The 26451-nt window shown below is 41.8% G+C and overlaps 1 protein-coding gene across 1 annotated transcript in view; it reads left to right on the top strand.

Annotated features, from left to right (window-relative positions):
• Positions 1-4768: 4768 nt before the first annotated feature.
• The window catches only part of PTGDR (prostaglandin D2 receptor), a 46116-nt gene continuing 24433 nt past the window's right edge, over positions 4769-26451 (top strand). The window contains exons 1-2 of the mRNA XM_077761212.1: positions 4769-5613; positions 17379-17642. Of these exons, the coding sequence (XP_077617338.1) occupies positions 4777-5613; positions 17379-17618 (1077 nt within the window). The 5' untranslated portion in view covers positions 4769-4776 and the 3' untranslated portion in view covers positions 17619-17642. The remainder of the gene's footprint in view (positions 5614-17378; positions 17643-26451) is intronic.

Raw genomic sequence — 26451 nt, 5'->3', positions numbered from 1 at the left:
GGGTAAGACCTTTTATTAAAACTGTACCACAGCATGACTTCTCTCTCTGCCCAATCCTGCTTCTGTTCCTTCCCTTTCACAAATGTTAATCCAAAAGCCCTCCCTAAGGAATGTCTGACATACTAATCTCCATCACAGAGTCTGCTTCACAGGGAACCTGCCAACAGCTTCCTTCAGAACCACAAGCAAAATGCCAGAAAATCTCAGTATTCAGCAAACCATCACAACCTACAATTGAATTAGTTAACAAATGTATCACTCCACCATACTTGCTCACAGGTTAGCACCCTAAGACATTTTCAAAAATTCATGCTGATCTTTACAGTTTAAAGAACAGCCAAGCTAAAACTGAAAATACGTTTTCTCTAAGATCTAATCTGATCCTGATTTACACATGGACACAAAAGGTCAATCAAGTTTGGCCAAGACAGTCCCCCTCCCTAAACTCTCTAGAGGATTTAGTCTCTCACTTTGGCAGCAAAAGATATCAAAATGGACTTTCTTGCTGGATAAAAGTTTGAGGGACCCTAAAAGCTGGAATCAGAATCAGACAAAATGAAGACTTTACTACACCACCTGCAAATTTTGGCAAACAGATGCTGAAATGACATTTGTGCAGATTTGGTCACAAGACATTATGTGGCCCACAGGACTGTAAGGAACTGGTGTGTTTGCTGACCCTGGTAGAAGTCCTGCCCCCTGACCTCTGAGCACATACAGGCTCCCTTCTTGCTCTGTCGTGCTGAGGTCTTCCCTGCTCTTCTTTTTCTCCAAAGCAGAGGCTTAAAGAATCCAAAAAACCTGGACGCCATTCTATCCTCATGACTTACTAGTTGTGTGAACGTTTGGAAGGGATTAACCTGAGTCTCATTTTCCTTACCTGCAAAAATGCAGATTAAAAAACAAAACAAAACTTCTATGGTGCATTGGCAGGAATGAAAATATTCGGCCCACTGTCAGAGTGACACCAAGCCACTCAGAGCCATACAGAGCACGTCATAGCACTGTGTGTCACATTAACAGGCACTAACAATGGTTCTCACCTTTGCTGCGCAGTCGAATTGACTGGGGAGCTTCAAAAGTACTGAAGCCGGGACAGCACCCCCAGGGAGTTTGATATAATTGGTTGAGGATGCTGAAGCATCAAAAATACTTCAAGTTGGGAGTGCCCGGCTGCCTTATTAGGTAGAGCGTGTGACTCTTGATCTTGGGGTTGTGACTTTGAGCCCCACATTGGGTGTAGAGATAACTTAAAAATGAAATCTTTAAAAAAATATTTAAAGCTCTTCAGAGGATTCTAAGGTCAAAGTTGACAACAACTGCTCCCTACAGATTCTTTTACGTAAGCCATGCAACTATCCTATGAATTTAGCGCAATTATCCATCCTTCCCTCATTTTTACAGACAAGGAAATTGAGGTTTAGAAAGGTTAGAAGACTACTCAAGTGTACAAGACTATTAAGGGGCAAAGCTGAGAGTTGAATTCACACAGTATGACTCCTAAGACCTTACCGCCATCAGCACACTGCTGTGCTACCACCCCACCTACTGAATGCGGAGAACCTTCCAGCACGGCTTTGAGCTTTCAGAAGATACCCCAAAATTGGTAGCTAATTTGTTCTTTTCTTTTTAGCTTTCCTCCTCTCCATTCTCTGCTCTTCCCAATCGCAACCTGAGACATTGCTTACAGTTGATGAGGAGTGAGGGATGGATACGACTTAGAAGCATAGTCTGGAAGGATTCAGGAAAAAACTATTATTTTTCCTTCTTCTCCCCTTCCTAAAATGAGGCCATGAGCACACAGTTGTTTTCTGTTTAAAATGTTTTTAGATCATTATTACAGAGACTATATTGGAAATATCAGAAACCCTAAAGAAAATTTTTCTACCACCCTTCTCAAGTCTGAGTCAATGTTTCATTTGCTTACATACATGTGGATGTATGGTTTTTACAATTAAAAAATCATAATTAGATATTCCGATTTGTCTGTTCACATTATGTCAGGCACACTTTTCCAGAAGATTTGTTTTATAAGCCAGTTAAGCCTCCTAATAAGCTCTGCAGATAATGAAGATAATTTACTACTTAAGTGGGCTCAAGATATTTTCATTAAAAGTGTTCCTCCTACCAAAAAAAAAATTTAGCCTTATAACTCTGAAAACTGATAAAAAAAGTTTGTAACCATGTAAAAGTCACAGGATATGACATTTGGCTTTCTTTATTTGCTATGTACTGCTCAGAGCCCACATACCACACCCCCACGCTGGGAACCAAAGTAAGTGCTCAAAAAATACACAATGCATAAACAAATGATATTTTTCTTGGCTGAACAGTAAATTGTATAATCCGACTTCCTAGGAGACTCTGAAGCGAAATCTGAGAACTGAGCAGAGTGACCAAGAGCAAATTGAGCGGAGAACAGCCGGAAACCCCTGGCAAAGGCCAGCTGCATTAGCCAGCAGGAAACATGTGCTTTCCTGAATTGCACCCATGCAACACCATCAACCTTTGAAGCATGACATATAAACACTGCCAAGGATCTTCAGCTCTCCCTTCAGTCACTCTTTGGAGTTATTTGTAAAAAGTTGCTTACACTTTTGGGCTCTTCTCTCCCTGTGCACTGATCTTGGAAGGGACACAGAGGCAGAGGCAGCTGTAACAAAAAACTAAGGCTGCAAAGAACTGGAGTAGGTATGATTCAGAGAACACCTTGGTCAATGTCCTTAGAGGAAGGTTCTTAAGCCAGGCCTCCCCTGGACACCACAGTGGGATTTCAGGAAACTGGTAACATTGTGTAGTTAGTGTAAATTGTGAGTGTGTGTATGTGTGTCTCTCTGTCTTTCTGTCTGGAAAGGAGACCAGATGTCATCAGATTTTGCTTTTGGTTTTAGAGCCTGCTCCTTTTTCTCCACTTCATCAACCCAAGTGGGGCTCGTCTAAACCCCTCACTCTTCATCAAGAGCTGGACGTGGGGATGTGTAGGAGAAGATGGAAGACAAGGAACCTCACCCTGTGGAAGACCTTCTAAATGAGTCAACAGATGTGACCAGATTCAAGAGTGCCTAGCATGTGTAAGGTCCTATAAATGTTGTAATTATTACTCTCTGCCAAACACTTTAGGCTTTTGCAACTTCACAACCACCCTAGAGATCAGCATAAATCCCATATTCTATTTACAAGGAGATTTACTTAGGGGGATAGAGTAAACTAACCCAGGGACCCAGCTATCCAATTCCAGAACTATCCAATTCCAAAGCCTGGACTCTTTATCTCCACCCCACAGCCTGAATTAGTGGCCACATTTTCAGTCTCGGGCCAGCCTCTCCATCCTTAAGTCTTTCACATCTAAAGCTTGAGAGTCTTGCTCTTTCCCTGAGTCTGTCCATCAAAACAGGCACTGAGCCTAAGAATGAGCTTTTTTAAGCCAAGTCCTAATCTCTACTGGCTTGCATAATATGGTCCCAGGAATCCTACTCAAATTCCACACTCATAGCCAGTTGTTCGCCCAGTTTATCAAGGGTTAAATATGACAGAAATTACATGTTATCACAATGAATTCCCTTGCCTCTACTGATATAGCCAAGCCAAAGGCGAGAAGGGAAGAAATGTTTTCTGGTAGTCACAAAGCAGAATGAGAAAGCTCTAAACAAATGCCTACTGTTCTCTGGTTTCAAAACCCATGCTAAAAACTGCTGTTAAATACCAGCTACTAAAACAGATTTCCCCAAACAGGTGAAAATCCTGACGATTGCATTGTATGGATCACTACCTAGGTGTCTGCACTTTACTAATATTGTCCCTATGCCTCCAAAGAGCCAAGCATTGCTGGCTAGGTGTTACTTCTGGAAAAGTTAGACAAGGCTCTCAGGGTCAAAAAGGCAGTGAATAGCAGAATCAGGACTCAAACCCAGGTCTGTATGAGAACGGCATCAGTGCTTTTAACCATGCTCCTCCCACCGTCTACACAACCACTGTGAATCATGGTACTCAGGGCCAAGCATCTCTTCTTGTTTTTGTCTGGATCGACTTCCCTGATACCTAGCCAACCTCTCAAGAGGAGAAGGCAAGGAAGCAAGACAGATGCTCTATAAATAGAAAATCCGAGTTTCAGGTCCAGTCCCGTTATTCCCTAGCTCTGTAACCTTGGATAGAGAGCACTTAACCATCCAAGGTCTCAGTTTCCCCACCTCTGCAATGAAGATCACCGTTCACATTGCACAGGCCTGGGAAACAATGGGAGCTAAAGCTTTACTCCTACTTAACCTACTAATGCAATAACCAGTAGTATCCCTTTCTCAGCCTCCCCCGACCCCCTCCCCCACCAACGCTCATCTGTGAGGTCTTCCTGGGTCACCCCCTCCTTCTCACGTCCCCCGCCCCTCTCCTCCCTTTTGGCTGCTGCTTAACCTCCCTCCATTACAGCAGCTGTCTTGCCTCTTCGGAAGGTCGGGCCTTGGGTGCTGGGACTTCTTTCTTTCCAACTCTGGGCACAAGGGCTCGTCTTTCCTCAGGACGTCGGGGCAGCGACCTTTGCGCAGCCGCGGCGGGCTCCGCAATGCCCCCGCGGGGTGAGCACGCGGCCGCGCGTCCTGCCCCGAGGGGGCGGGGTGTGACCAGAAAGTTTACATAGGAGGTGCCTGCAGTGGGGAACACCCCTCCGCCCGCGGAGCCTCCTCTGCAGCGGAGCTTCTCGGCCGGACCCCTAGGCGCGCGCGGCCGCAGGGGGTTCCCACACCCGGACCCCGGGGCCCTGGCCCTCCCGCAGCGCCACCAGCCATGCGGCAGCCGCTCTACCGCTGCTACAACACCACCTCCGTGGAGAAGGGCAACTCGGCGACTATGGGCGGGGTGCTCTTCAGCGCGGGCCTCCTGGGCAACCTGCTGGCGCTGGGGCTGCTGGCGCGCTCGGGGCTGGGATCGTGCCCGCCGCGCACGCCGCCCTCGGTCTTCTACGTGCTGGTGTGCGGCCTGACGGTCACAGACTTGCTGGGCAAATGCCTCGTGAGCCCCTTCGTGCTGGCCGCCTACGCGCAGAACCGGAGCCTGTGGGGACTGGCACCCGCGTCGGACAGCTCGCTGTGCCAAGCCTTCGCCTTCTTCATGTCTTTCTTTGGGCTCGCCTCCACCCTGCAGCTCCTGGCCATGGCACTGGAGTGCTGGCTTTCCCTGGGGCACCCCTTCTTCTACCGACGGCACATCACCCTGCGCCGCGGCGCGCTGGTGGCGCCGGTCGTGGGCGCCTTCTGCCTGGCTTTCTGCGCGCTGCCTTTCGCGGGCGTCGGAAAGTTCGTGCAGTACTGCCCCGGCACCTGGTGCTTCATCCAAATGGTGCACGAGGAGCGCTCGCTGTCGGTGCTGGGTTACTCAGTGCTCTACGCCAGCCTTATGGCCCTGCTGGTCCTCGCCACCGTGCTGTGCAACCTGGGCGCCATGCACAACCTCTACGAGATGCACCGGCGGCTGCGGCGGCGCCCGTGCCCGGGCACCAGGGACCGCGCGGAGCTGCGCGCCCGCGAGAGGGAGGCGGCCGCGCAGCCCCTAGAGGAGCTGGACCACCTGCTGCTGCTGGCCCTCATGACCGTGCTCTTCACTATGTGCTCCCTGCCTTTAATAGTGAGTCGCTGCGCGCCGAGGCTGCCATTGCGGGACGAAAGGGTGGGGCGCAGGAGGAGTTGCGCCCCGGGCACCCAGGGTTTGTTGGTGCACTCCCCAGATCCTGTTCCCTCCACAGCCCCGAGGACAGACAACCTAATTTGTTGAGCCCGAAGAGGGGAGAAAACAAAGAAAGGAAGGGAAAGGCCGAGTCTGATGGTGTCTCCCTAGCGCCGCAGAATCTCCCCAAATAGCAGTACCCTCTCCCCTCTCGTTCCCTCTGCGAAGATCTCGGGGTCGTTTTGTGCCTCGGAATTTTGAGGAGCAGAATTTGGTTCCTCCTTCCGGATAGCTAGGTACTGTGTTATTTCGTGCACGTGCCCGTGATTTTAGTGGCATCAGAAATGGGCGAATGCACCTGGGACTTTCCCCCCAGGTGTTGGCATGGAAAGAGAATAAAGGAAGGCTTAATGCTGCCAGAGTGAGAGATGAGAGACTAAAGATAGATTTAGTTTTTTAAAACTTCTCAAGTAATNGGGGATGGTGGCAAGAGAGGAGGAGAGGCTGTTTGGACAGGCAGGTGTGTACTCACACGGTTCAGCCCGTGGTGTTGTTTTGACAATCTGTCTTGACAGGTTTTGTTTTATCTTGCTTGGTAAGCGAGGTGACAATGAAAGCCATTATCTCGGGTTTCCATTTACATTGGGGCTGGTGGTGGAGATTGAATTACCTGGTAGCTTTGAGGGTAGTTTTCTTCTGGGGTCCTGGAGGCCAAGACATCTGGAGGCAACAGAGGCTGAGAAAACTTGTAAAGGGTTGCTACTCTGCCTCTCCCCCATCCTCAGTGTTTTTGTTCAACATGATGTACATTTAAGTAAATTCATTGCCAATTCAGTGCCTTTGCTGAGATGTCTGTGAGTAGGTACATTAAGTTTCTTAGGGCAATGTAGCAATTTTGGATGTTATTTTTAAGATTGGAAGAAGGTAAAATATAATGAAATTTTCCTTAAATGGAGGCCTTAAGGTGTGGGAAATGAGTTGTCTGTGACATCATCATGCAGGGTTAAGCTCCAAAATAAATAAATACATCTTTATAGAAATAGATCAGGTATAGGCATAGATATTTAACAGTGGTTCTCAAACTAGCTCACTCAGAATCATCAACAGAGCTTTTAAAAACGCAGATGGCAGAGTATCTGGGTGGCTCAGTCAATTGAGCCTCGGACTCTTGATTTTGGCTCAGGTCATGATCTCATGGTTTGTGGGCTCAAGCTCTGTGTCAGGCCTGTGCTAACAGGGGTGTGGAAACTCCTTGGAATTCTGTCTCCCCTCTCTCTCCCCCTCCCCCACTTGCTCTCTCTCAAAAATAAATAAACACACACACACACACACACACACACACACGCCTGGGCCCTATTCCCCAGAGTTTCTGGTTCAAATGTTTTTGAAGAATTCTTATTTTATTTATTTATTTATGAGAGAGAGAGAGTGCAGTGGAGAGAAAGAGAAAGAGAGAGGGAATCTCAAGCAGTGCAGAACCCAACGCAGGGCTATATCCCACAAACCATGAGATCGTGACCTGAGCTGAAACCAAAGGTCCCACTTTCAACTGACTGAGCCACCCAAGCGCCTGAGGAATCCTTAGTCTTCACAAATTCCCAGGTGAGGGGAAAGCTGCTGATTCAGAGATCCCATCTGAAGACCCAAACTCTACAGCAGGAGTTGGCAAACCACAGCCCACAGTCCAAATCCATCCTGCCTGCTGTTTTTGTACAGCTCTGGAATTAAGAATAGTTTTTACAAATGAACTGATTTCGCAAATCGATTTGATGGTAGTGTGCAGGAGCTATAAACCCCAGTTAACTCAAATACTATTCCAAGAAAAAAACACTTTTATTTTTCCCAACAGTAGACATCAGTTACTCCCAAAATGTACGTAGTTATTATTAACATTTTTAATCTCATCGGTAAAAATTGTGGAAATGTGTTTTCTCGATGTAGAAGTACCTACCAAATACTTACTATTGGCCTCTTGACCTGTAAAATCTAAAATATTTACTGTTGGGCCCTTTACAGAGAAAGTTTGCAGACTCCTGCTCTAAAGGAATAGCTCACTTATGTGTGCTGTGAAAAAGCAGACAATAGCCAAATGCATGGATATTATGTCCTCAGTTTGAAAGTTTTAGTAACAACGTAGAAAAGAACATAATACAGCATAATGCAAGAGCATCGCATTTGGACATGTCTGTCAGGGGAATTGAATAACTTATATGGGATTGTGAGGGGATAGAAGGAAATAATGGATTTGAAAATGATTTTAGGGGTCCCTGGGTGGCTCAGTTGGTTAAGCGTCCCACTCTTGATTTGGGCTCGGGTCATGATCTCAAGGTTGTGAGATCAAGCCCTGTGTGGGGGCTCCGGGCTGGGTGTGGAGCTTGCCTAAGAATCTCTCTCTCCCTGGGCTCCTGGGTGACTTAGTCGGTTAAGCTTTCAGCTCTTGATTTCAGTTCAGGTTGTGATCTTGAGGTTTGTGAAATGGAGCCCCAGGTTGAGCTCCTCAATGACAGCACAAAGCCTGCTTGAGATTCTTTCTCTCTCCCCTCTCTCTGCCCCTCCCCTGCTTGTGTTCTCTCTCTCTCTCTCTCTCTCAAAATAAACATTAAAAAAAAGATTCTCTCTCCCTCTCCCTCTACCCACCGCCCCTCATGTTCTTGCACTCTCTCATGATATCTCTCTCACTAAAAAAAGAGACACACACACACAGAGACAGAAAGAAAGAGAGAGAGAGAGAAAGCAAATGATTTTATTTAAAACCTTGTAAAGTTCCAAATATATGCAATGCAGACAGGTGTTGAGTTTGATAAGTTCTTTATAGATTTTTGATACTAACTCTTTATCCATTATGTCATTTGCAGATATCTTCTCCCATTCATTGGTTGCCTTTTAGTATTGTTGATTGTTTCCCTTGCTGTGGAGAAGCTTTTTATCTTGATGAGGACCCGGTAGTTCATTTTTGCGTTTATTTCCCTTGCCTTCAGAGACATGTCAAGTAAGAAGTTGCTCTGGCCAAGGTCAAAGAGGTTGCTGCCCATGTTCTCTTCCAGGAGTTTGTTGGTTCGTGTCCTCACATTTAGGTATTTCATTCATTTTGAATTTATTTTTGTGTATAGTGTAAGAAAGTGGTCTAGTTTCATTCTTCTGCATGTTGCTGTCCAGTTCTCCCAGCACTATTTGTTAAAGAGACTGTCTTCTTTCCATTAGATATTCTTTCCTGCTCTGTTGAAGATGAGTTGGCCACATAGTTTTGAGTTCATTTCTGGGTTTTCTATTCTGTTCCATTGTTCTATCTATTCTGTTCCATTGTTCTATGTGTCTGTTTTTTTGCCAGTACCATACTGTCTTGATGACTACAGCTTTGTAATACAGCTTGAAATCTGGAATCAAGATGCCTCCAGTTTTGTTTTTCTTTTTCAGGACTGCTTTGAGTATTTGGGGTCTTTTGTGATTCCATACAAATTTTAGGATTGTTTGTTCTAGCTCTGTGGAAAATGCTGGTAGTATTTTGATAGAGATTGCATTATATGTATATTGCACTGGGTTGTGTAGACATTTTAATAATGTTTGTTCTTGAGCAAACATGAGCTCATCCATGAGCGTGGAAGGGTTTTCCTTTTTTTGGGGGGGTCCTCTTCAGTTTCTTAAGTATTCTATAGTTTTCAGAGTATAGATCTTTTGCCTCTTTAGTTAGGTGTATTCCTGGGTATCTTATTGTTTTGGCTGAGAATTTCTGCATCCATGTTCATTGGCCTGTAATTCTCCTCTTTAGTGGGGTCTTTGTCTGGTTTTGGAATCAAGGTAATGCTGGCTTCATAGAATAAGTTTGGAAGTTTTCCTTCTATTTCTATTTTTTGGAACAGTTTAAGAAGAATAGGTATTAACCCTTCTTTAAATGTCTGGTAGAATTGCCCTGGAAAGCCATTTGGCCCAGGACTCTTGTTTGTAGGGAGATTTTTGATTACTGATTCCATTTCTTTGCTGGTTATGGGCCTATTCAAATTTTCTGTTTCTTCCTGTTTCAGTTTTGGTAGTTTGTGAGTTTCTAGGAATTTGTCCATTTCTTCCAGATTGCCCAGTTTGTTGTCATAGAATTCTCTTACGATTGTTTGTATTTCCTGGTATTGGTTGTGAGCTCTCCTCTTTCATTTGTGATTTTATCTAGTTAGGTCCTTTCTCTTTTCTTTCTGATAAGTCTGGCTAGGGATTTATCAATTTTGTTAATTCAAAGAACCGTCTCTTAGTTTCATTGATCTGTTCTATTGGGTGTTTTGTTGTTGTTGTTCATTTGTTTGTTTCTATATCATTTATTTCTGCTCTAATCTTTGTTATTTCCCTTCTCCTGCTAGATTTAGGCTTTATTTGCTGTTCCTTTTCTGGCTCCTTTAGGTGTAAGGTTAGGTTGTATGTTTGGGGCCTTTCTTGCTTCTTGAGGTAGGCCTGGATTGCACTGCATTTCCTCTTAGGACTTCCTTTGCTGCATCCCAAAGGGTTTGGACTGTAGTGTTTTTCATGTCATTTACTTCCATGTATTTTTAACTTCCTTAATTTTCTGGTTAACCCATTCATTCTTTAGTTGGTTGTTCTTTAACCTCCATGTATTTGAGGGCTTTTCAAATTTTTTCTTGTGGTTGACTTTAAATTTCATAGTGCTGTGATCTGAAAATAAACATGGCATGATCTCAAACTCTTTTTACTTGTTGGGGGCTGATTTGTGACCCAGTATGTGATCTATCTGGAGAATGTTCCACGTGCAGTCGAGAAGAATGTGTATTCCACTTTAGCATGAAATGTTCTGAGTATATCTGTTAAATCCAGTCATGTCATTCAAAGCCACTGTTTCCTTGTTGATTTTCTGCTTAGATGATCTGTTGCTGTAAGTGAGATGTTAAGGTCCCCTACTGTTATTGTATTATTATCAATGATTTACTTTATATTTGTTATTAATTGATTTATATATTTAAATGTTTCAAGTTGGGGGCATACATATTTCTAATTGTTTGATTTTGATGGACAGATCCCTTAATTATGATATAAGCCCTTTATCTCTTCTTACAGTCTTTGGTTTAAAACCGAATTTGTCTGATATAAGTATGGCTACTCTGGCTTTCTTTTGACATCCATTAGCATGATAGATGGTTCTCCATCCCCTCACTTTCAATCTGCAAGTATCTTTAGATCTAAAATGTATCTTTTGTAGGTAGCATATAGATGGATCTTCTTTCTAAATCCATTCTGATACTCTGTGTCTTTTGTTTGGAGCATTTAGTCCATTTACATTCAGAGTGATTATTGAAAGATGTGAGTTTAGTGCCATTGTGTTACCAGTGATGCTCTCTGGTCCTTTATAGTCTTTGTTCATTTTGGTCTTTTTTCTTTCCCACACTCAAAGAGTCCCCCTTAAAATTTCTTATAGGGCTGGTTTAGTGGTAATAAACTCCTTTAGTTTTTGTTTTTCTGGGAAACTCTATATCCCTCCTTCTATTTTGAATGACAGCCTTGGTGGATAGAGTATTTTTGGCTGCATATTTTTCCAATTTAACACATTGAATATATCTTGCCACACCTTCATGGCCTGTCAAGTTTCTTTGGAAAGATCTACTGCAAACCTAATCTTTCCTCCCTTGTATTTTATGGACTTTTTTTTCCCCTTGCTGCTTTTAGGATGCTTTCCTTCTCTGTGTATCTTGTGAATTTGACTATGGTATATCTTGGCCAGCTTTTATTGAATTTAATAGGAATCTCTGTGCTTCTTGGATTTTGATGCCTGTATCCTTTCCCAGATTAGGTAAGTTTTCAGCTGTAATTTACTCACACAAACCTCCTGCTCCCTTCTCTCCCTCTTCATCTTCTGGGGCCCCTAGGATACAAATGTTATTACATTTTAATAAATCATTGAGTTCCCTAAGTCTGCATTTGGGATCCCTGGCCTTTGATTTCCTCTTCTTTTCAGCTTCATTTTTTTTCTATGATTTTATCTTCTATATCACTAATTCATTCCTCTGCCTTGTCCATCCTCATTTTTATAGCCTCCATTTGGGTTTGCATCTCAGTAATAGTGTTTTTAATTTCAGCCTGACTAGATTTTAGTTCTTTTATCTCTACAGAGGGATTTTTCTGGTATCTTCTCTGCTTTTTTTCAGAAGTTAGTATCTTTATGATCATTTTTAAATCATTTTAAATTCTAGTTCAAACATCTTACTTATGTCTATGTTGAGTAAATCACTGGCCATCATTTCTTCCTGCTCTTTCTTTTGAGGTGAATTCCTCTGTCTTGTCATTTTGAAGGAAGGAAAAATAATAATAGGGTGAAATAAAAATTTTAAAAAGCAAATAAAGGAAGCCAGATCCTAGGTGTTTTTTGCTATGCCTGTTAAGAGAAGCTTGATAGAAAAAAAGAGAAAAGAGAAAACAATTAAAAATAATAAATAATAGAATAAAATAAAAATTTTACTCTTTTTGTATCCAGGAAACAAAAGAAAAGCAACAACAAAAACAGAAGCAACAACAACAAAAAGAACAAACAAACAAAAAAACCCAAATGAAGCTAAATCCATTTTCCCCGAGAGCCGAAACTTTGCTGCAGTCTGTGATCCGTAGTCTAAGTGGGTGGAAGGGATTTGTGCTATTCTTCTGGGGGAGGGTCTTGCCATGCTGTGGCAACGGCTTGTCCCAGGAAACAGGCCACCAGCAGCGGCAGCAGCTCAGAGTTTATGGTAAATCACAACATAGAGCCAGTGCCAGGGTTTGCTGCCCTCAGCCCACATCTTTGTTCCTGTACAGTTGAACCAGCGACTTGGTGGTGCCTGAGGGTAATTTGCCCAGGAGAGGCAGTATCACCTCTACCAAGTGCACTCCAAGCAAGGGAACCACTTCTCCCTGAGCAACCCAGGCGTCCTCAGACCCCACTGCCCCCGGCTCCACCCCACTTCCTCGGCTGAGCACCCACAAGGGCTGACGTCTGAAACTTCAGACTCTGTGCTCTGCTGTTTATAAGAAACTGGGGGCATTGAAACCCTCTCCTTTTCTCCCATCAGTGGTTCTGGGGGGCAGTTTTCTGGTGTAGTCCCCCGTGTGTATTTTCACTCTTTCTCTCTGCTCTTTCAGGGGGAGTGCCTTCTTGCACAAACCCAACGTGCTGCGCTGTCTCCCTGTCTGCCTTTTTCCTCTCTGAATACTTCTGCCTCCCCTCTGCGTCACCTCTGCTCTTCCCTCCCCAGATCCACCTCTCTACACCATGTACCCTGCTGTGTTCTCTCCCTCAAACTATGCAGATTGCTCTGTTAATTCTCGGATCTGTTTTCTAGGTGTTCAGAACAGTTTGATGTTGATCTAGCTGTGCCTGTGGGAGGAGACAAGGGCAGGGTCCCCTTATACTCTGCCATCTCAACTCCTCCCCATGCGCACTGTTTTCCAATGCAGTGGTTTTCTAACATTTTTGAGTCTAAGGACCCCTTTCCACTCTTAAAAATTATTAAGGATACGAAGAAATTTTGTAGATTATATATGTTAATATTTATCATATTAGAAATTTTAAATAAGAAAATTTTTAAATATTACTGCAAAACAAGTTAGCAACGTGTACTTCTTTCTTGTGTTTCTGTATCGGTGTAAGGAAAACTTGGGGCTTTCACAAAGATATAATGAATGATAATAAAGTTCTAGAGATCAAAGCAGGTAAAGCAGAAAAAAAAAGCATGTTAGCATGGAAGTACTGAGAACATTCTCTGAAAATGAACATATGTGTGTATCCAAAATCAACTACCTAAGAAAGGTGTAGCAAACACAAGACCACGCAGTATGTATTACATTCGTCATTGGAGTGATAATGTCGTTACACATCAGGTATCCTTGGTTAAACTTACTGTACACCTAGGAGTGAAAAAGGCAAATAAATCTTTTTTATTATATTGTATCTTTTTTGTGATATGATACCCTGAAGACACACTGAATGGGTATTGGAAACCCCCACACTTTGAAAATCACTCTCCTAAGGAATGGACCTGGTGATTGGAAAAAATAAAGGCTATATGTGAAGGGAGAAAAAAACCCTTGCTCATAGCATGAATATTATATTTCACTAAGCCAATGAAAAATTTGTTGAGGTGTGATTTTTTAAAATTAACTTTGCTATAATGCTGCATTTGAGCAAGACTTAGCTAAATTAAACTTTCAGATTTCCAATTTGAAAACATTTTTGGGAAGAAAATATAGAGAATACGGGATGATCTTTAGAAGCAGTTCACAGCACATTCCTTAATGCATGTAACATATTTTCATCAAAATTCATTTTACCTTGAGACCCACAATGTATTGGAGGTTGGTAGGGAAGCAGGGATGGATATAGATAAGCCATGATAGCTGAGAAGTTTACAAGCCAGGTAAAGACAAGTACGAGCTTGTATAATTGCATATATCAGAATCCATGGAGTCAGAGAAGTGACAGAGGACATCCTGCATGTATTGAGAGAACTCATGTATGTATTTCATTTTGATGGGCGAAAAGAATGGGGTGGAGTGCTCCTTTCAAAGGAGGCTGATAGAGGTGGGCAAAACCTGGGTCCAGGGAAGTGAGTTGAAAGTGGATTTAAAGGGCTAGAGCAGAGGATGAGGTCTGGGTGTTGTGATGGATAAACTGGATAGAAGGGGCATTAGAATCTAGAGAGCTCTCCTCAACAGGGATGTCCAGCTACTTAAGTCTCCAGCAAGTTGGCAACAGCAGCATTTATTTCATGGACACTTACGTCCAGGAGAGGGAGCTCGTTTCACACCAATCACTATGTAAATTGAACTACTTTAAACATGTGGGGTGTATATTCTGAGGTTATTCATTATTCTGGCCATCTTTTATAGGGGCAGTTTATAAATAAAGTATGTTCTAGAGAATAGTATTGAGCAACAGAGATGTTTTGAAAGTCTAAATTGTGTTTAAATTGGTATCTTTTCAGAATTAATAGAATATGTTGTAAATGAATAAATTTGTCACATTTTTAGTAAACTCAAAAAATAAAAATAAAATTAAAAAACCAGGTATAGAACAATGCATTTCCCATATAAATTAGAAGGCCATTCATAGAACAATACGTTTCTAATAAATCAAGTGACTTGAAAATACAAATAACCCAATAATATGCAATAGAACTGACATGGACAAATACTGCATAGAAACACAGTGGTTTGTTTTAGTTATGTAAGTCTCATTTAGTTACTCAGATCCCAACTAATAAAGTATTATGAAATAGTTAAAATTATATTTTGCTGTACTTCACTTTGAGGAGAAAGTAACAAATGTAAAAACAGACTTACATAAAGTATTTGCTTTTCAAATCAACTTAAGCATGTAGCCTGCTGTTGACTATTTATCAGATTCAGCATGTATCTGGTACCAACAACATTCAATGCTGTAATTCATTGTGGGGATATAAAATGAGAAAAACATCACCTCTGCCCACATAAGCTATAATACAAGGCAAGGGATGGAGTGATTGGGGCCATAAGGGAGTTTAGAGGAGAAAAGGTATTGCTGCTAATTGATAAGATAATGATACTGGCAAAGTTTTGAGTTCTATAATAGTGCTAAGACCTGTTGTCAAGATTTTACTCCTGTCATCTTATTCAAACTTCAAAACAGTCATGGAAGACAGGTACGATGATCCCCATTATGTAGGTGAGGAGATGGAGTAACTTGCCTGATTTCATACAGCCAAGGAGAGGATTCCATCTAACCCCACAGTCAGACTCTAAAGCTAATGGGCTTAGCCGCTACCTCAAAAAGGCTTCCTGAAGGACTTAATGTTTGAGATGGGCCTTGAAAGGAGCTAGGATTTGGGCATGTAAAATCCAAAATGTTTTAAAGTAACATGCTCAGTTTCCACATCTTTGAAATGGAGATAATGATTGTGCTTACTTCATAGGATTCCTGTGAGGATGAAATGAAGTTTTTAAAATGAAACGCTAGAACAGTGCTCTACGTGGGCACTAACCGTTGTTATTATTAGTAGTATTTTTAGTCAGTGATGATGGGAGAGGGCATTTAGATATAAGTGTACCTTCTTTATTATTATTATTTTTACAAGTAGTTTATTGTCAAATTGGTTTCCATATAACACCCAGTGCTCATCCCCACAAGTGCCCTCCTCCATGCCCATCTCCCCTTCCCCCCCCCACGCCCATCAGTCTTCAGTTTATTCTCAACATTCAAGAATCTCTCATGGTTTGCCTCTCTCCCACTATTGACGGATGGATCAAGAAGATGTGGTTTATCTATACGATGGAATACTACATGGCAATGAGAAAGAATGAAATCTTCCTCATGATGGAACTTGAGGGTGTTATGCTGAGCGAAATAAGTCAGGCAGAGAAGGACAAATACCATATGTTTATTATTTTTAAAAACGTTGATTTATTTGAGAGAGAGGAAGAGGGCACACATGTGGATAGTGGAGGGGCAGAGAGAGACAGAGAGAGAATCCCAAGCAGGCTCCCCACTGTCAAAGTAGAGCCTGACTCAGGGTTCAAACCCATGAACCATGAGGTCATGACCTGAGCTGAAACCAAGAGTCAGTGCTCAGTCAGCTGAGCCACCCAGGTGCCCCTAAGTGTATCTTCTTAAGTGCACTTAAGATGGGAATGTCTGCACACACTGAAATGCTCTATAGAAAATAGAGTAAAAACTAAGGAAGCAATTACGGGAAAACACATCTCATATTCCTTGATTGCACTGAATTGGTCTGGTCTGGACAGTTATTCATAACCCCTCCCAGTAATGGTGAGTTTGCATGCTTTCTGTCCCATTCAAGTCCATTTTGTCCCATTATGGATTTAGACTCTCAGTAGGCATAGGGAATATAATGGCTGGCCCCCAGCGGAGTGTCAGGCAACAGTAGTGCTGGCTGAAGTGTTGGCCATGGTGGCTCAGTGGCAGGAAAAGCCATGGGATGGGACAGTTTGCAGGGCTCCAAGGAGGCCAGAGACTTCAGGGGAAGATCGACGATAGGAGTGGTCAAGCACAAGTAAGTAGCCTTATATTTCTGTGTGTGTGTGTGTGTGTGTGTGTGCACTCACGCGTAGGTGTGTGTGTGTGTGTCCTAGTCTGAAAAGAGGATGTCAACCACAGAAAGATAACCATCTATCCTAAGAATAAGTAATTCGCATGAGTTAAACAGGTCCTGTGTGAGTCTCCTCCTATCTTCCCCACTGGAGTATTTCCTGTCTCCTTGTTGATTAAAAGTTTCTCTTTCATCGTTGTCTCCAAACATGCAACATTTCACAAGCAAGGCTTATTTCTGGGGTAGTAGGAGGACAGGAAGCAGGCAGGAGAATGAAAGGAAAACTGGAGAAAAGAGAATCTCGGTGTTTGCAGAAGTGTAGTGATCCTGTTTGTAAAAGATTTGGTGGCCTGGGTTTGTCCCATGCCCCGTGTCCGCTCATCCTCTGCACAGCCCGGCAGGGACCTGGAAATCCCAGCCGCGCAGCTTCACAGCAAGTAGAGCAGCCTGGGAGCTGGGAGCATTTGCTTCCGCTGAGCCTTCAGGTGGGCCCTGCACCTTCCAAACTCCTCACTTGTTCTATCAGCTGCAGTGGCCTTTGCTGATTACAAATTTACCAAAAATGAATATTCCAAGCCAAGTCACGATGTTCCTAAGAAATTAATGTTTCCAAAATGAGGTAAGTGAATTTGTTTCTACCATCAGCCTTTCAATGTCGTAATGGGATGTTTTTCTTCAAAACAGTATCGTGCTTACTATGAAGCATTTAAAGCAGTCAATGAGAAAAACAGAGCCTTCGAAGAAATGGAAGACCTCCGAGCCTTGCGTTTTCTATCTGTAATCTCCATTGTGGACCCTTGGATTTTCATAATTTTCAGAACACCGGTATTTCGGATGTCTTTTCACAAGATTTTCATAAGACCTCTTATGGACAGAAATTGGTATGGTAATTCCTGCCGAACTAACATGGAATCCAGCCTGTGACAGTGTTTCACCACCCAGTCTCTGGTAAGCTGAGGAGTATGTCACATTTTCTGTCAAAGAACCATGATTAAAAAAAAAAAAAAAAACTTAACAATTTAAAAGCCATCTCCCAGAACAAAACACCTCAATGTGTTTTCAAAAGTGTTTGATAACATTTTTAACACTCTGTGGTCACTCTGTAGTCATAAACCAGTTCAGTCGATATTCTCATTTCGAGTTATGAACAGCAACTGCAATTTCATATAGTGTAACCGAAGTGAACAGTCTTAAAGCGATGACATTAATTGTTCCAACATTTGGGCGTGGTGTCCCTAATGTTTTAGAGAGAATGAGGACACTGCTGGGTGTTTATTCAGATTCCAGTAGAAACACCATTGTTTATCATTATATGTGTGTTCTTAAATTTTCTTATCCTATCCATTTATAGTGAAACCTGATTGGTTAATTTTGTATCATAATAGTGTGAATTATAGATGCTCCGCAGAGAAGTGGGGTGAGAAGCACAGCCAGGTCAGGGTTTGGGAGAGGCTTTTGCCGGCCACCCTCTGGAATGGTGCTCACTGCTTCATGTGGAGAGGCAGTCCATAATAAGTAGACATGAGGCAAGATGTGACGGTGGTCCCCAACTCGGAGAAGAAAAACTAGTTTTTATCTTTTGAAGTCTAGTTTCTTGTATATTCAGGTAGGAGTGTCAGTAGGAATCAAAATTTGGGAGTGGGTTACAAAATGTTTCCATTTTTGGAAACTTCATTTTATCTGTTTATTATATTGATGGATTCTTTGCAGGAGGGATTTATGCTTCTTTGAAAAATGGTGACGTATGACTTCCCAGAGAGTCACGTTCACTGCGTTTGGCTGTGTGAAACAGTAGGGCATTTGGCACAGAGAAAAGTGCACCCAGGACTCAGCCAGCCTCAACTGAGGATGATGTCAACAACCTTAACCATCCACCTATTAACAGCCATATTCTGCTCTTTGTGGGAACAGTAAGATCATAGTGAGGTCCCTGAGAGCTATGCTTTCAAAATCAGAGCAGGATGTGGCTCAGATGGAGCACAAGTGAGCACTTTAATTGTACATTTAAATGTTTACAAAGGTTAAAACACTATGGCCAAAATGGAAACGTGGGGAAAATATGGTTGCAGCTAATAAGCCAAACAAGAAACTCTAAATCCAGCTTGTAGGTAAGAACTTGCACCTTTGATGTCTGAGGGGTTTCAGCCCCTCTGAGGTCCCTTTCTTCCACAGCACACTCAGAGACTCTGAGCTGGACACCTGGCTGCATTTAAATAGTCCCAAGACCCCCACCCAGCCATCCCTTCCAAAGGGAAGAATGTTTGCCTTATTTCCAGTGTAGCAGCAACCCCATTTTCCATCTCTGATTTATCTCAGAGATATATTAGCCTGGATCTCTATGTATGTATATATGTTTGTTTGTTTATTTTAGGTATAACAAAACTGTGAAATGGCCAAATTAGGAATATACAAGCTATGATTTGAGAGGATGACTTGATAAAAACTGCATTTGTTTTCAAGTTTAACTTTTATTTGTATATTTAACAGGTAAATACATATGTGTTTTATTGTCAGAGGAGGTGCCTCTTTTATTGTGCTCTCCTTTTGGAAGGTATGCTATGATAACTGTCAAGATAATTTGGTAAGGTCTCAGATGAGTCAATAAACATAATTTTATAATATTTTGCAGAGGAAGTTTCTTTAAATGAAAGAAAAGTGTTTAGTTTTCTTTTTTTGAATAAACAGTTGCCAGTCATATTTCATTCCCTCACGGTTTCATAGTGTGGATTTTTTTTTAAATTTTATTTATTTCTAGGAGAGAGAGACAGCGTAAGCAGGGGAGGGTCAGAGAGAGAGAGGGAGATACAGACTCTGAAATAGGCTCCGGGCTCTGAGCTGGCAGTCAGCACAGAGCCCGACGCGGGGCTCAAACCCACGAATCGCGAATCATGACCTAAGCGAAAGTCAGACGCTTAACCAACTAAGCCACCCAGGCGCCCCATAGTGTGGATTTTTATATGCTCTTCTATTAGCATTTATATTAGTCTAAACGAGTTTGCATAGCTTTATCCAAGGACTTAGTGATCCTTTCTGTTTAATACAAAGTGTAGATATACCATCTTGGTGAAAGCCAAGTTAAGTTAGAAGTCCATTCTTCAATGATCTTCTATTTCTTTTCATTTATTCATTAGATCATTAAGTAAGTCTTAACTGACACATACCTTGTGACAGACAATTGGTTAGGTGCTAAAGAAAAGAATACCTAAGACTCGGCCCTAACCCATAAGGTTTTCATTGTCCAGTGAGGGAGACAGTCATGTAAACAGTTACAATAACGTTTAGAAGTCCCAAGAGTAAATGGGCACACATAGACCAATTAGAAGATGAGGTCTGAACTTGGGGTTGTGTGTGGGATCATCAGGAGAGCTTCTCAGTGACGAGATGCTTAAGTGTTGAAAATGAGTAGGAAGTTTGACTCTGGCTGAATCCTGGACAAAAGACCCCAAGAGATAGTTGCATAAGAGGAACTGTATGTGGTTCATAAATGTAGGAAAATTTCCAACCTAATCCAAGAAATACAAATTAAAATGAAATTATCAAGGACTAAACCAAAAAAACAAATTGAGTCTCAATAACAGAGAGTATTTTATTAAATAAGAGGAATGTGACTGCTGAATTTGTAAATTTGACTACCTTTTCTGGATAGCAATCTGACAGCACGTAACAAGAACCTAAAAGTGCTCTCTAGAATAAACAGAAGGACTGTCATAGTGATGTGCTAAACTCTGCTTTGTAGTGTTATTTATTATCTGAAAAAAAATGAAAAGGAAGCCATCTAAAGACCAAACAAGGGTTAAACAAACTCTTCAGATATACTATACACTTGACCTTTGAACAACACAGGTTTGAACTACACAGGTTCACTGTTTTGTGATTTATTTTCTCAAATATATTGGAAAAAATTTGGAAGGTTTTCAACAATTTGAAAAAAACTCACAAACTGTGTAGATTAGAGATACAAAAAAAATTTAAGAAAGAATTATTGTCAGAATGCAGTATATAAAACATATGCAAAGTATGTGTTAATTGACTGTTTATGTTATCTGTAAGGCTTCCAGTCAATAGCAGGCTATTAGTGGTTAAGTTTTGGGGGAGTCAAAAGTTACACACAAGTTTTTGATGATAGCTCTATCTCCTCATGTTTAAGAATCAATTGTAGGGGCGCCTGGGTGGCTTAGTTGGTTAAGCGCCGACTTTCGCTTAGGTAATAATCTCGCGGTTCGTGGGTTCGAGCCCCGTGTCAGGCTCTGTGCTGACTGCCAGCTCAGAGCCTGGAGCCTATTTCAGAGTCTGTGTCTCCCTCTCTCTCTGACCCTCCCCTGCTCATGCTGTCTCTCTCTCTCTCTCTCTCCTAGAAATAAATAAAAATATTTAAAAAAAAGAATCAATTGTATACACAAATAAACATGAGAATTATGCAGCCATTAAAAAAGATGTCTTCCAATAGTTTATAGTTCAGAAGGAATCTTACAATGTCATATTAGATGAAAAAAGCAAGATACAAACTTTAAAGGTATGATCCATAAATATACATGTATAGAAAATATTTTGAAAAAATAAAGCAAAGAATCAGAAGTGTGAATCACAGTTAACCTTTTAATCTGGTGTTTCCCCATAGTTCTTTGCATTTTCCAAGTTTTAAAATAAGGCCATGTTTCTTTTACATAAAATTATTTTTTTAAATGACTAGAAATAGACCAAGCAAACATAGGGGGAACACTTTCTTTTTTTTTAAATATTTATTTGAGAGAGAGAGACTCTCCTGAGTGCAGGAAGGAGGAGGGGCAGACAGACAGAGGGGGAGACAGGGAATCCCAAGTGGGCTCTGTGCTAACATCACAGTTTCACAGTTCCATGAACTCATGAAACACGAGATCATGACCTGAGCTGAAATCAAGTCAGACGTTTAACAGACTGACCGACCCAGGTGCCCTGGAAGAGCTTTCTAGTCTAAAGGAATTGTATGTGCAAAGCCACACAGGAGTAAAGGAGTGTGCATGTCCAAGCTTAGTTTGGCAGATGCTTAGGAATTGTGAGCAAAGGTGGCAAAAAGGCTGAAAAGAGAGGCAGGTTTCATATAGTGTTGGGTGCAGAGGTGGAAGATTGGAGACCTTGAAGCCAGTGTGCAAACAGAGTAGAATACGAGGAAGATCATGCTGGTGGTATGCACTGTGGATGGTATAGATGGGGCACCAGATGGGGTGGGAGAGGGTGTACTGGCCCCCCATGCAGTTGTACAGTCCATGCACTCCACCAGAACACTGGCTAAGTAGGTGGGTCTGAAATATAACCCTGGCCCTGCTCACCTGGCTGTGGGCTGCATCAACTCAGAGGAATGGGCCCCTTTTTATAATTTTTCTACTTGGAGGGGTACAAAGACAGTAGATGTGCAGGCTTGGGAGTGTCCTGTTGCCAGGGAGGGGAAGAGGTGAGGAGGAGCTGAACTCAAACACTGGGGAGAGCAAGATGAATCACAGCTCTTTCATAGGTAGAGCTGACAGGAAGGATTCCAACTTATGATTCAGTCATGCCTTTTGCTTTTCTTTCAGTTGTGTATGATTTGGCCGTTTCCTGCTTCTTGGTTTCAGTATACTCAAGAGCAAGTTAGGGAAGGGGATAATTCTGAACAAAGTCCCCTCACCCCTTAAGCATCCCCGGTTTATCTAGACGGAGGCTTGCAGCTACTGATTCCAGTGAAGTTTCTGGACTACCTGTGGATTTTAATTACACACTACCCAGCCAAGTTAATAAAGGGCCACCTGTGAGGACTGTTAATTTAGTTCCAGTAGTCAGTCTGAGGCTGACTGGGCCAGGTATTCTTGAAACTTTAGGGGAGAGAGAAGGAATCCCACAAGGAGTAAGCACTTCGATGGCTCCAGACATTCCCTTGCCACACGGCCTGCTTGCTCATTTAACTGAAGATCTTTGTGCTCCAGACCAGTGCTTTTCAAAGCATGGCCCTGGAGCAGAGTATCAGCACCACCAGGAACTCATCCAGCCTCACCTCACACTTACTGAATCAGAGTCTCGTGGGGTGGGCCCACAAAGTGTGCTTTAACATGCTCTTCGGGTGATTCTCATGGGTGGTCAAGTTTGAGAACCACTGCTCCATGCAAAAAGGAAAGGAAAAACAAAAAGGCAAAATATGCAATAGACTCAATTCATGATGTTTCTCCGACCTCTGAGTCTTAGATCTTTTCAGTTGTGGGTCATCGCTCACACCTGACTCTATTTTATCTGTAATGTTCTTAAGGCTGTTATAACATTTACATGCAGGCAGTCCTTTCAAATGCTCACTAAGGATGGCAGTGAGGAGCTTTTGGCCCCAAAAAGATAGAGGTGCTCCCTCAGATATGCTGCTGCTTAGCCTCCTGCAGATGCACCTTGGGCCCAAGGCTGAAGTTACTCTATTGTGAAAGAAAACCAACTAAAGGGCATTCATTCACAAAAATATTATCAGAGATTCTGTGTATAGGTAGGCTTTCATTTGGGATTTAAAAGTATTTTTTAGCTCTCTATAGAATAGAAATCTCCAATAAAATATGTGTAGCTATTTTTAAAGTTTTATAATTTGTACTTTTTGAATATTTTAAAAAATACGTCATACATTTTATCTTCCCTCCTAGGTTTTAAAGGATATGAGGACTAGGTATTTTCCTGTTTTTCTCTTTTTCCCCCCTAATAACTAACATGTTCAATAGAAGGGCTATAAATATATATTGAATAAAAGGTGCTCTCTCCCATGATTTCCCCAAAATGTAAGTAATATTATAAGAGGCTGCTATGACTTGATCAGAGAGTCCTCTGTATCTGAGAGGAATGTTCTCGTTCCCGCATACAAGGATTTTTCTCTTAGGCCATGCAAAGGTGAAAATAATAAATGCAGGAGAAAATACTTTTGCTCCATATTTTCCTGCTATCACAGAATGTGGAAATTGACGTGTTTCAGTTTTATCCAGGAAATAGCAAGCTGTAATTAATAAAATTAGCAATGTATGAGGCGCCTGGGTGTCTCAGTCAGTTGGGTGTCTGACTTTGGGTCAGGTCATGATTTCACAGTTCATGAGTTCAAGCCCTGCGTTGGGCTCAGCTGACAGCTCAGACCCTGAACCTGCTTTGGATCCTGCGTCTCCCTTTCCGTGCCCCTCCCCAGCTCATGCTCTGTCTCTCTCTCTCAAAAATGTATAAACGTTAAACTAACTTTTAAATTAAGCTAAAAATGTAAAAATTTTATCAGGCAATTTTAAGATGGTAAAAACAATTTTGCCTTACTGGAGTAGAGTGTTTTACGCACATCTCTTTTCATTCCTCTCATGAGTGAGGCTAGAATTGCTGGTCTGGCTATTCCCAGTACCGCCTGCAGGTGGAGCAAAGCTGAGCTCACAGGTAAAGGATGGTAAAGTAATTAGGGCTTGCTTTCCTGCCTTTGCACAAATCTCTAACCTGTTGAAACAAATCACAGGCCTCACCCGATATCAGCTACATGAAGATTTAATCTTCCAGACAAATTTAAAAACTGCATGTACTTGGAGGCAACCAGTCTTAAAAATATTTGCAATGAGGGCCACCTGGGTGGCTTAGTCGGTTAAGCGTCCGACTTTCGCTTAGGTCATGGTCTCGCGGTTCGTGGGTTCGAGCCCCGCGTCGGGCTCTGTGCTGACTGCCAGCTCAGAGCCTGGAGCCTGTTTCAGTCTGTGACTCCCTCTCTCTCTGATCCTCCCCTGCTCACACTGTCTCTCTCTCTTTCTCTCTCTCTCCTAGAAATAAATAAAACATTAAAAAAAAAATATTTGCAATGAACATATTCAGAATCCATCATGCTCTGGTCACAGAGAATGGTCAAATATAGGGAGAGTAAGAAATAAACCTGTTTTTTTTTCTTTTTGCTACTGAATTGCTAAAACCAATGATAATAAAGCATAGTCAAGTCCAATTTGATAAGAAAGTATATTTTCAGTCACCTTGGAGAGCCTTCTACTGATTCTTAATTCATTAGAAGTGCTTAGAATCCATTTGGAAACATAGGACAAATTAGAAGTTAAAAATAATACAATGTAGTGCAAATGTTATGGAGTGCTGTAGTATAGGGTATAGATTTGAACACATCAAGCCTCAAATCAAAGACCGTTGATGTTTAAGTTTAGTCTAGTGGCACATTGTATTGACACTGGGTAAACAATGAAGTTGAAAGCTTGCCAGCATTAATTTCTTATCAGTACAAAATAGGATATGGAAACAGTAAGTGCCATGCAACATAATTCATGGTGAATTGGGAAGGACTTTTTAATTTTCCCCAATTTATTTTTTTATATATTTTTATTTATTTCTAGGAGAGAGAGAGAGAGACAGCGTGAGCAGGGGAGGGTCAGAGAGAGAGGGAGACACAGACTCTGAAACAGGCTCCAGGCTCTGAGCTGGCTGTCAGCACAGAGCCCCACGCGGGGCTCGAACGCACGAACCACGAGATCACGACCTAAGCGAAAGTCGGACGCTTAACCGACTAAGCCACCCAGGCGCCCCTAATTTTCCCCAATTTAAAGCCCAGACAATTTATCCGGAGGATACAAAAGTGCTAAAGCAGAGGGGCACATGCACCACAATGTTTATAGCAGCACTATCAACAATAGCCAAAGTAGGGAAAGAACTCAAATGTTCATCAACTGATGAATGGATAAAGAAGATGTGGAATATATGCAATGGAATATTACTCAGCAGTGAAAAAGAATGAAGTCCTGTCATTTCCAACAATGTGGATGGAACTGAAGGGTATTATGCTAAGTAAAATAAGTCAGAGAAAGATATATTGTATGATTTCACTCGTGGAATTTAACAAAACAGGTGAATATAGGGGAAGGGAAGCAAAAATAAGATAAAAGCAGAGAGGGAGACAACCCATAAGAGATTCTGAAATACAGAGAACAAACTTAGGGTTGCTGGTGGGGTGTGGGGTGGGGGAATGAGCTAAATGAGTGATGGTATAAAGGAGGGCACTTGTTGGAATGAGCACTGGGTGTTCTATGTAAGTGATGAATCATTAATTCTATTCCTGAAATAATTATTACACTATATGTTAACTAACTTGAATTTAACTTTTTAAGAAATGGAAAAAAAGCCCACCCAGAGAACTCTCAATTAGAAAGACAAAGTGCAATCAATGATTTACTGATTATGATAGGCACATTCAAAAGAAAATGATTCCAAAAAGCTAAAATGGGACCAAAAATCTATCCTTAAAATGTGAATAAAAGTAATATCAGGCAAAATAGCATTTAAGGCAGTAAAAGTTTTAAATGGTTAAGTGGTTAAAAAGTCTATTTGGGGCTGTAAATTACAATCAGGAGTGAATACCTTACAGCTTGGATTTATTTTGATAAAATAATATGATAATAGAAATACAAAGAAAAAAGCACTGGAAACATGAAAAATGAAAAAAATCACTAATTTTCTTGAGTAATTTTTTGGCATGGATGATCTTCATGCCATCCCCCCATCAAAGGTAGATCAAATAGACAAAAAGACAGTTGTATAAATATATTTATGTTTCTGGCGCCACATAACTCAAAATTTGGATTTATATTCATTAAGAAGAATATATTTAGGTGGGTCTGTTTTTAAGCATCGGCTTTGATACTGACTCACGATTCACTTTTGGGGTCTTAAAGGCACCTTAAGAAAGATAAGCGTTGGCTCTCCAGAGCAGCTAAAACCAGTTCAGCAAGCATGGAGGAGGGCACTTGTTGGGATGAACACTGGGTGT

The sequence above is a fragment of the Crocuta crocuta genome, unplaced genomic scaffold (genome assembly GCF_008692635.1).
Source record: "Crocuta crocuta isolate KB4526 unplaced genomic scaffold, BGI_CrCroc_1.0 scaffold163, whole genome shotgun sequence".
Classification (NCBI taxonomy): Eukaryota; Metazoa; Chordata; class Mammalia; order Carnivora; family Hyaenidae; genus Crocuta; species Crocuta crocuta.
This window is presented reverse-complemented; position numbering and strand designations above follow the sequence as displayed.